This window comes from Mugil cephalus, chromosome 1 (assembly GCF_022458985.1).
Source record: "Mugil cephalus isolate CIBA_MC_2020 chromosome 1, CIBA_Mcephalus_1.1, whole genome shotgun sequence".
NCBI classification, from domain to species: domain Eukaryota; kingdom Metazoa; phylum Chordata; class Actinopteri; order Mugiliformes; family Mugilidae; genus Mugil; species Mugil cephalus.
Window position 1 is genome coordinate 18,011,781 of NC_061770.1, and position 9,793 is coordinate 18,021,573.

General features: G+C 42.6%; 1 protein-coding gene across 3 annotated transcripts; it reads left to right on the forward strand.

Annotated features, from left to right (window-relative positions):
- Window positions 1–558: 558 nt before the first annotated feature.
- On the forward strand, window positions 559–9,494 carry eno1a (enolase 1a, (alpha)). 3 transcript variants are annotated; one of them, XM_047593126.1, is made up of 12 exons: window positions 559–711; window positions 2,772–2,866; window positions 4,718–4,813; window positions 4,975–5,033; window positions 5,721–5,790; window positions 6,176–6,309; window positions 6,452–6,674; window positions 7,028–7,225; window positions 7,752–7,953; window positions 8,060–8,168; window positions 8,256–8,314; window positions 8,975–9,494. In XM_047593126.1, the coding sequence occupies exons 2-12, from the start codon at window positions 2,782–2,784 to the stop codon at window positions 9,036–9,038; spliced, it is 1,299 nt and encodes a 432-aa protein (XP_047449082.1). In that variant the 5' UTR covers window positions 559–711; window positions 2,772–2,781; the 3' UTR covers window positions 9,039–9,494. The 3 variants fall into 3 exon arrangements, with proteins under 3 accessions (XP_047449082.1, XP_047449072.1, XP_047449090.1); XM_047593116.1 differs by lacking the exon at window positions 4,975–5,033 and adding an exon at window positions 5,312–5,370; XM_047593134.1 differs by lacking the exons at window positions 559–711; window positions 4,975–5,033 and adding exons at window positions 2,554–2,686; window positions 5,312–5,370.
- The last annotated feature ends 299 nt before the right edge of the window (window positions 9,495–9,793 follow it).

The following is a 9,793-nucleotide window of genomic DNA, read 5'->3' on the forward strand; positions in this document are numbered from 1 at the left end:
TAACTGCACGAAATTAAATGCGGAAGCTTAATGTGGTTGATCTTCATGTTTAAAGGCTAAACCGGCATAAATGACAAGCTTTCAATGATGTGTGAATGGCTGGGACAAGGCTGTATGTTAAATATGCGGGGATTCACGCTCATTTTCAAACAGTTTTCTTATGAATCGCCGCATCCGTACTCATTCGCCTCTCCGCTACCATTCATTTTATGAAATTCGTGACGGGAAACGTGACCGCAAGAGACATGTGACCAAAGTGGAAACACCGCATCGAGAGATCCCTGCCTGCCTCTCCGCACGTACTCAACTCTGCGTCATATTTCCGCATGTTCCATCCGAGAAAAGAATACATTTCCCACAATGCCCCAGAATTATAAAACACTCTTTATGGCTCTCTTTCTGTATATATATATGTGTGTGTTTGTGTGCGTGTGTTGTGTTTATTGGGATGAAATGCTGCCGAGAAATAAAATCCGCATCCTGCTCCTTCTTCATGTCTGTCTGACTCCTGATGGCGAACGTGCATCACTCCTCGCACTCGTCTGCCTCGTGAGCCGCTCCCATCCAATCGCGTTGCGCCGTCGCTCCTCTACTTCCTGGTTTCGTCCACTTATCATCCAACTCCGAGCGTCACGAGCGCCTTCTCTGCCCACCCGCACGAGAGAGAGAGAGCGACACAGCACCGTCCTTGCACACAGTTAGGCCGGAAAGGTAACTTTAATGTCATCATTTGTGCTCTTTACGCTCACATTTAGACCTCGGAATAACGTGATAACATTTGAAGAGTCTATTCTGACATAGTGTGTAAACTACAAACTTATTTCTATCTTTTAATAATTGTGTGGCATGATGTTTGTCCTCCTCGGAAGTCTTGTCCTTGCGCGAGCTAACGCCTTCAAATGTTCATTTCAGATTTAAACAAGCACAGATTCATTCGATGTTTTATTTTTTGGGGTGTGCTTGCAGAGTAGTTTGTAGCCCACCATCTATTTTTAAACCAGGCCGTCAGCTGGCGAGATGTCTCTCCATTTAGAGCTGCAGTGTGTGTGGGAAGAGGGCGTCAAGTTGCAGGTTTAACTTCCAGCAGACAGCCCTTTTTCCCCATTTATTGAACAGCCACCATTGCTGTTCTTGTAGCTCGTAGCCTTACTGTAATGGCATGTAGCATTGTTATAACCTACTCACGCAGGCTCAGACAGTGAGTGAGCCACTACTACCAGTTGCTTGCACCGCTCACGGAGGTGTGTCTGTGTAAAGGAAAATCACTGAGTAGCATGACTTAACATGTTCCTATTGCAGTCATAGACATCTCTCTTTCTGACAGACATCCATACATACATTTAGTCATCTGCTAGATTGTCAGCATATTATATTATTTAAATGTTTTTACTTTTATTAATATTTATTGATCTCATTATTAGTACACAGTAATGATTTGTTTCTGTCCACTGATGCCACCCACCAAGTTGGGATTCCTCCAAATCTACATGTGCATGGCTAACAAAACATATCAAGTTTCAGTCCTCAATTATTTATTTATCTCTGGGTGCCATTTTGTGCTGCCGGCTTACCTGCATGCACTCCAGTTTTTGCAAACAAACCAAAAAACATAATAAAAAAATCCATGGGGTAGAGGTCTGGGATAGCTGAAGAAAGATTAATTATCATAATGGGTCCAATGTCCAATGTTCCATTGCCAAAATAATACCTTTGGACAAAAGTTTGAACCTTTGTGTAAATCCAAACAATCAATCAAAGAAGATAAAACTTAACTTAAACCTGCGTTTTTCTTGTTTTTATTAATCTAACATATATTTGACTGTAGATCAATTCATCAAGATTACTAACCTGATGTTCAGTCTCTTCGCTGGTTTGACGTATTTCATTTCTTGCTGCTGCAGGCACATCTTAACTGAAATTAAAAAGGTTTTCTGGTGCAATGCCCGTCTCCCAGAAACATTTAAATATTTCCACTTAGCTAAAGAACTGTGCCCATGGCAAGTTTCCAACCCAACTTTTAAGGACAGAGGATTTTTCCATTGGTTCTTTTGTAGCTGAACTCTAACTTACAGTTATAGGCTGCACTCAGACTCTATAGACAAGCAAGGCAGCTCATGGATTCAGGGCATGTTAGATAAAACACATGAAAATCAATAGTGTTGCAGGCAGACAGACAGTCTGGTTTGAAACTTCCTCTGACCTTCACCACAGAAATTTGAGAGAGATAACGAGGGCTCTTTGAGATTAGACCACTACTCAGGCCTGTCACCCTTTATCAGTACAGGGAAGTTGTACAAACAAAAGGGAACAAAAAGAAGCCAAAAACGCATTGTGGCAAGTCTCGCGCTCATTGTTATGCACTCTGATTCTTCAATATTGCAATCGAGAATTGTTTGAGAGTGTTTCAGTTCTGCTAGCTTTTTGCAATGCCGTTTTGTAATCTTGATATATTGAGTAAACTGAATGACCTTCAGATATATTTTTTTTTGTGTGTGTGCTGCAGAAGCCACGCCTTTCTGTGACTAATACCTCCTGCCGTCCCAGCTAGCCCACACAGTGGCTTCAGGTGGCGTTCACAGCTAATTCATTACTCCAAACTCTTCAAACTTTTTCTAGATTACTTCTTATTGTGACTGCGTCACATTTTCTGCCATCTCACTGTGTCGACTCGAAGCTTTAGCTCGATGTAAGTGACGCTGCAGGGCGGCCAGTCTGCTTGGACCACGGATCAGAACTATACCGACGCCTCTTACCTGTCGTTTCATCCACAGATCCAGAACCATGTCCATCCTGAAGATCCACGCTCGTGAAATTTTTGACTCCCGTGGCAACCCCACTGTGGAGGTTGACCTGTACACCAAGAAAGGTACTGTACAACATGTATATATATATATTTAATTTAGCCCATTTACATACACACTACATGTACTGCACATCCTGGCAGTTGTTGGCAAGTTAGTTAGAAACTGTGCTCATTGGCAGCCGCTTCATATGTAGTTTGCATACAAGCAATTTCAGCAAACCCATAACATGCGATTATGTTTTACTGCTGCAATAAGAACGTCCTGTTTGACAAAAACGTTTTACAAGTTGCTGTTTTGCTTTTAGTAAAAACTACTTAATGTAGGGGGTCAAGCCAGTGTAGCTGCTCTGTTTCCCTACACCGCTGCAGAGATCAGATGATGAATGAGTGAAAATAGCTCCTGTAATATCACTCCCTCCTCCACAGCACTGTTACTGTAAGGGTTCCTGTTTGGGAGCAGCTCATACAGTAGGTGTTTCTAGCAAACCTGTGTCGAGTTAAATCATTGATATTTTACGCAAATTAGAGGCATTTAGTAAATTAGTAAATTAAAGGCACAGTTTGCTTCCTTTTAACCGACTTGTTTATATAATAAAGCGGCTGAGCATAAACCATCCAGACCCTGCTCTCTCTCTTTTGACACATATGCTTGAGGTTGGGATCGATGTATTCAATTAACTAGTGGCCCAACAGAGTTTGGAGAGCGAGCTTTTTCTGCCTGAAACAAAAGAATAGCTCAACCCATTGAAATGTCCTGAGAATGTTAATGAACCAACCTGAATGTCCACTGACATGGAAGTTAGCGAACACTGCCTTGACTTCACTGGCTGTCCCTTTTTTCTGCCGTCGTGTCGTCTTTTCATTAGCTCTGGACGGTCGCTAAGTGCTCCAGTTTACTGTAAATAGCACCTTTTATTCTTTCAAGTCCGTCGGGCAGTGTTGTGCCATCATTAACGGCACAGACCAAAGAGGAGAGCGCTGCACCCAGAGCACGGCTGTCTGTCCTCTAGTTAATGTAATGTGTTTTTGCTCTGTTACGTAACCAGCTTCAGAGGCACATTAGGAAAAAAAACTACTATGGCTGTTAGAATTATGTAATCGCCAGCGGCTCTGGTAACCTACAAAAGACATCTGCTATCATTATTCCTGTTGAATAAATATCTAGAGTGAGCTTTTAGCACAAAATAGTACATTTTTTAAACTGCATGTTCATGTAAATGTGCTGATACTTCACATGTCTGTAAATAATATAATGACTTATACATCATATGCGTCATTAAAATGTGTTCTTCTGCTGACTTTTCGGATTATATTTGTGCAGAAAAGTGTGAAAGCTCTTGATTTATAGCCTGCTGGGTAGATGCCAGCATCCTCCAGATGCAGCCAGGTGATGTCTTGATGCAGATGATTTGTTAAGCCTGTGCTCAGAGCCCAGACAGCGGCTGCGTCCTCTTGTCCTAAGCCCTAAATCCCTTCAGACTCACACCATCCCTCCTGCTCCACTGAGCAACCAGAATACAATTTTGCCCAGCACCAATCTCACTTCACTTGGTTCAATCCAAAATGGCTATTCTCATATGGATGGGCGTGGCTTGTTCTCCCGCACATGCTCAGTTTGCAAACCCTCTCTTTCCCTGTTACATCACAGCCTTCTGCAGCACAGCCAGTTCGACTTCCTCCCTACGTGCCTCATTTCTCAATCCGTACAGAAAACGGTTGGACAGCAGTAATGTAGCAGGAGATGCTTTTGATTTAATTTCACTGTTGCTCCTTGCATACCAAGCACCCCCTTCTAATAAACATGTCTTTGTGTGCAAGTTATGGGCTGTCTCAACACCACATAATTATAACAGACTTCTTGGAAATGACACAGCAACTTGATAACAAATGCAAAACGTCCTCTTTGTCCTCAAGGTCTTTTCAGAGCTGCCGTTCCCAGCGGTGCCTCCACAGGCATTTACGAGGCTCTCGAGCTCCGTGACAATGACAAAACACGCTACATGGGCAAAGGTAAGGGAGACGACGCCCTCGATGCGCCCTCACAAATTGCTGGTCACAGTGACTCCGTCCTTTTTTGTAATCTTTCACGTCATTTCGACACTGTGATGCTCTCTGTCCTCATCTCTTACTTCTTCATTTCCCATTCCCCACATCTCTCTTCCTCCTGTCAGGAGTCAAAAGGGCAGTTAAATATATAAATGAATACTTGGCTCCTGCTTTATGTAACCAGGTAAATGAAGTGTGGAATAACATTTAACATGTTTTTTTTTTTTACATATTGCTGTGCGCAGCAGCATGAAGAATGAGTTTGTCTTTGGAAACTAACCTTGTCAGGCGCTAACAGATGTTCACAGATCTAAAACGAAGGAAAAAACAAAGACTAAATTCGATTTTGCAGTAAATTATTTACACATTTACACAAATTCTGATGCTCTGTGGTCATCTGTGTTGCCTGCTCTGCATGGTCTTCTTCTCCTGGGTCAGTCATGGTCTGCTTGTCCCTTGCAGGTGTCTCAAAAGCAGTTGATCATATCAATAAAACAATTGCACCTGCACTGGTTAGCAAGGTAGGACCATTTATTGTTTGACTAATATTACTGTACGCTACCTCCGATTACTGTTAGTAAATTCCTAATTTTGTATGTTTAACAGGAAAACGGTACACAAACATAGAACATACAATATGTCTTGAGTATTTTACATCTATTGTTTTGGTATTTAATTAAAAGGATACACCTGAATTGTCTTTAAACCGCAAACAGTAGTAGAGCTTTGGTGGTATGAATTCTGACATGCTGTGTTAACTTTAACCTCATGAGAGTGTGCTCCTCTGCACTAACAAGTTAAAATTACACCAGATCACTTTTTATTTGCACGTGTAAAGGAGAACTTATGTCATGTGTCATGTCTCATCCAGGATGTGAGCGTTGTGGAGCAGGAGAAGATTGACAAGCTGATGCTGGACATGGATGGCACAGAAAACAAGTGTAAGTAGCGACTTTGAGACACCAGTGGACTCTAGTGCAACTCAATTTGCCATATTCAGGGCAGAGTTATGTGAGCTTAAAGTTAACAGTCTCTGTAATCCTCCCGACTATATCACCTTTTAAGCTACTATAGTTGTTGATAGTAAATAGCGGCCTGTGTTGCAAACACATCTAGTTGAAATGTTAGATATACAGCCACGATGTTCTTAGTAAGCTACTTTTAACAAACACATTTTAAAATAAAGAGTCAGGTAGAAATATATTATTTCAGTCTTATGCATTATTCATTTAAGATTTAGACGTTAAAAAAATACTTAGGGAAGGTCTGGAGACTATAATGTTTCATAAAACCACATTTAAATGTTTGTGTTTACTCTCCCTTCAGCTAAGTTTGGTGCTAATGCCATTCTGGGCGTCTCCCTGGCTGTGTGCAAGGCTGGTGCAGCAGAGAAGGGCGTTCCCCTCTACCGCCACATCGCTGACCTGGCTGGCAACCCCGAAGTCATCCTCCCAGTCCCTGTGAGCACAACAGCGCAATCACTCTAGTCCTGTACCACTACTGGGATCAATAAGCCTAACAGGACATTAACATGCGTTCCATTAGATTGTGTTGCGGTTCCATTAGGCTGAAAAGCTGATCTCCTCTGCTCCCCCGCTTCAGGCTTTCAATGTCATCAACGGCGGCTCCCATGCAGGCAACAAGCTGGCCATGCAGGAGTTCATGATCCTGCCCGTCGGAGCCAGCAACTTCAAGGAGGCCATGCGTATCGGCGCCGAGGTCTACCACAACCTGAAGAATGTCATCAAGGAGAAATACGGCAAGGATGCCACCAATGTGGGAGATGAGGGTGGATTCGCCCCCAACATCCTGGAGAACAAAGAAGGTGTGAGAAATAATTAGAAAATCAAAGACAATTAAGGCAGCTGAGCAAATTGTACTTTAAGTAGCCTTAAAGGTGTGTTTTGAAAGCAGTGTAGTCCTTAGTCCTTCCGGGGAAGCATTTAACTTATCATGTCACTCTTTGGGCTGACATATGGTTTCTAAATTAAGGCCCCAAGTCAGTTCTGTTGACCGAAGCCTCTGACTCCAGTGTCAGGTCAATGCGCTGATATGGCAAATGCCCCAGTGGTGCAGAGTCTTTAGTCGTGACTCATTTGTGAATGGTAGTTTTTATTTTATCAGCAGCATATGTAGTCAAATTGTTTTTATTTATTTATTTATTTAATTTTTTACCAGCTCTGGAGCTCCTCAAGAATGCCATCGCCAAGGCCGGCTACACCGACAAGATTGTCATCGGCATGGATGTGGCTGCTTCCGAGTTCTACAAGGCTGGCAAATACGACCTGGACTTCAAGTCTCCTGACGACCCCAGCCGTTACATCTCCTCTGACAAGCTGGCTGATCTCTACAGGAGCTTCGTCAAAGATTACCCCGGTGAGTTTTGCTACTTTTCAGCTCGAAGACTCTGCTGCAAGATGTAAAATTGTCATAAACATCCGTTTAAAATAGCAAGAACACAGAAAAGCGTGAAAACGAGATTTGATTTATTTCATCTTACATTAAATTGAGAGTGGATACATTACAATCAGGCATTCTGCATCCGCATAGCTGCAAATTTATGAATTATTTATATCGGACAAGGACGTACAAGCAGCATGTGTAGCTATTCAGATATTCACACTAGTATAAATGGAACCATTGATGCATACTCTGGGTATGTTTGCTCTCATAAGCACATTCCAGCTGTCATAAAAGCCCACTGTGCACTGCTGTCAAAGTTAGCAGCTTGTTCAAGAGCTTTCAATATAGTAGTTGCGAGTGTATGAGCCTGCCTCTGCTGCCCCCAAGTGTCCAAATGAAGTCATTGATTGCAGCCCTAAGGTTTCTGTAGATGACATTCATTGACTAAACTGACTTCCCAAACAATACTGATGAGCTCCATGTTTTTGCTTTCCTCCAGTGGTGTCCATTGAAGACCCCTTCGACCAGGATGACTGGGAGGGTTGGTCCAAATTCACGGCCAGCACCAGCATCCAGGTGGTGGGTGATGATCTCACCGTCACCAACCCCAAACGCATCGCTAAGGGCGTGGCCGAAAAGGCCTGCAACTGCCTGCTGCTTAAAGTCAACCAGATCGGCTCGGTCACGGAGTCCCTGCAGGCGTGAGTGCACACAGCACAGCGAGCGAATAACTCCTGTTGCCATAATCCAAAGCCGTAAATAAAGTGTCAGCTGGCCAGCGGGGCTCACGTGTGTCTGTTGTTTTAGCTGCAAGCTGGCCCAGACCAACGGGTGGGGTGTGATGGTCAGCCATCGCTCTGGAGAGACGGAGGACACCTTCATCGCTGACCTTGTGGTCGGTCTCTGCACTGGACAGGTAACTCGGTTGTTACAGGACTATTCAAGCCCCACTCCTGTTTTTAGGTTGCACGTTTGGATTCATTGTCTTAATTCTTTTTCACAGATCAAGACAGGTGCTCCTTGCCGATCTGAGCGTTTGGCCAAGTACAACCAGCTCCTCAGGTGAGTCCAGCCCAAAAGAAAAAGCATACACATTACTTCATTTTTAGTTAGTTTTTTATAGTTTATTTATTTATTTTGAACAAAAAGAATAAAAAGGGTAAAGAATATACGAAGATCAGTTCAAAAAGAAGCAGGAAGACGTATAAACGTATTAACTCCTACCCCCTTATCACCCTATGATTCATTGCCATTTTGCATGTCCCTGTATATAATGAATGGATTTAATATAGTGTACAAAAAGCATTGATATATAATCAATCAACTGCACCGATATAGGTCTACAACATAGGTCTTCAACAGCAGAGGTACTCCAGGGGGGTCACAAAATCTTTGGTTGATTAGGCATTTTTATATATATTTTTTTATTTCCCTAACAAATTTAAATTTCTTTAAATATATTAACACAAATCCAACATATTTAAGTTCAATATAGTTTAGTATAGAACACATATAATAGGTAGGGGGTCCCTACTTAATCTCTCCATCAGTTTGGAGTGGAAAAACGTTGAAGGCCCCTGGCCTACAGTATAGAATTATACCACATACATCATCAATCAACTTCATACAATAAATATAAAGCCGATTTTAATGAATGAAGCTTCTGAGAGTTGCACCAAATTTCCATCCGCATTAACAAACTGTCATCACTTCATCTACCAGGATCGAAGAGGAGCTCGGGGACAAGGCCCGTTTTGCTGGCCAGAACTTCAGGCACCCCATCTAAGCGGGTCTTCCTCTCTGGGCCTCTGTGTGTTCATTGCTCATACACAACCCCCCGACACATATACGCCACGCTAGGTCGCCTGCCCTGTCTGGAGATGGAGAAGATGGAGAAAACACTGCTGAAATCCAAGGTCCAAGTCTGTGGTCTGCGGCGTATAGAGGCAACGATGCGTCCTAATGCAGCCGCAGTTCAGCTCATCCTGAAACTATGCTTTAGCTCCTCAATAGTGTTGGTCCCTGTGTTTGTGTCAGTGTTACTGTGTGAGAGATTTCTGTTGAGCTTCTTGTGAGTTGTAGTGATTCTGGTCCTCCCCTGAGTATTTGAGCTACTGTAACTTTAGTAAGGCTCTGCCTCCAGCGGTGGTAAGAGTACTGTATGTGCAATGTGTTCCATCTTACAAGGTCTTGTGTCGTTGTAAGCGTTGGCAGAAATATATAATAAATAATATAGTTTGAACTGTTTTGTGATGTGTTTTATCCCCATGCTTATAATAAATCCATTGCCAGACACTCAAGGGTTAAAGACGATAAAACCCCTACGAAAGATATATTTTTTTAAATACACCGAAGTCTTACTTCAGCTCAGAACAATCGCCATCAAGTTTAACAAGGGTATTATCACAATCCAATAAAGATTTTTGGATTTCTTCCAGATAATATGAGCGTACGTGCAGTTAAAAAAACAAAACAAAACAAAAAAAACTCCTCTGTAACTGTGTGAAGTGTGTGATGTAATCTGAGAACCACCAAGAGGCA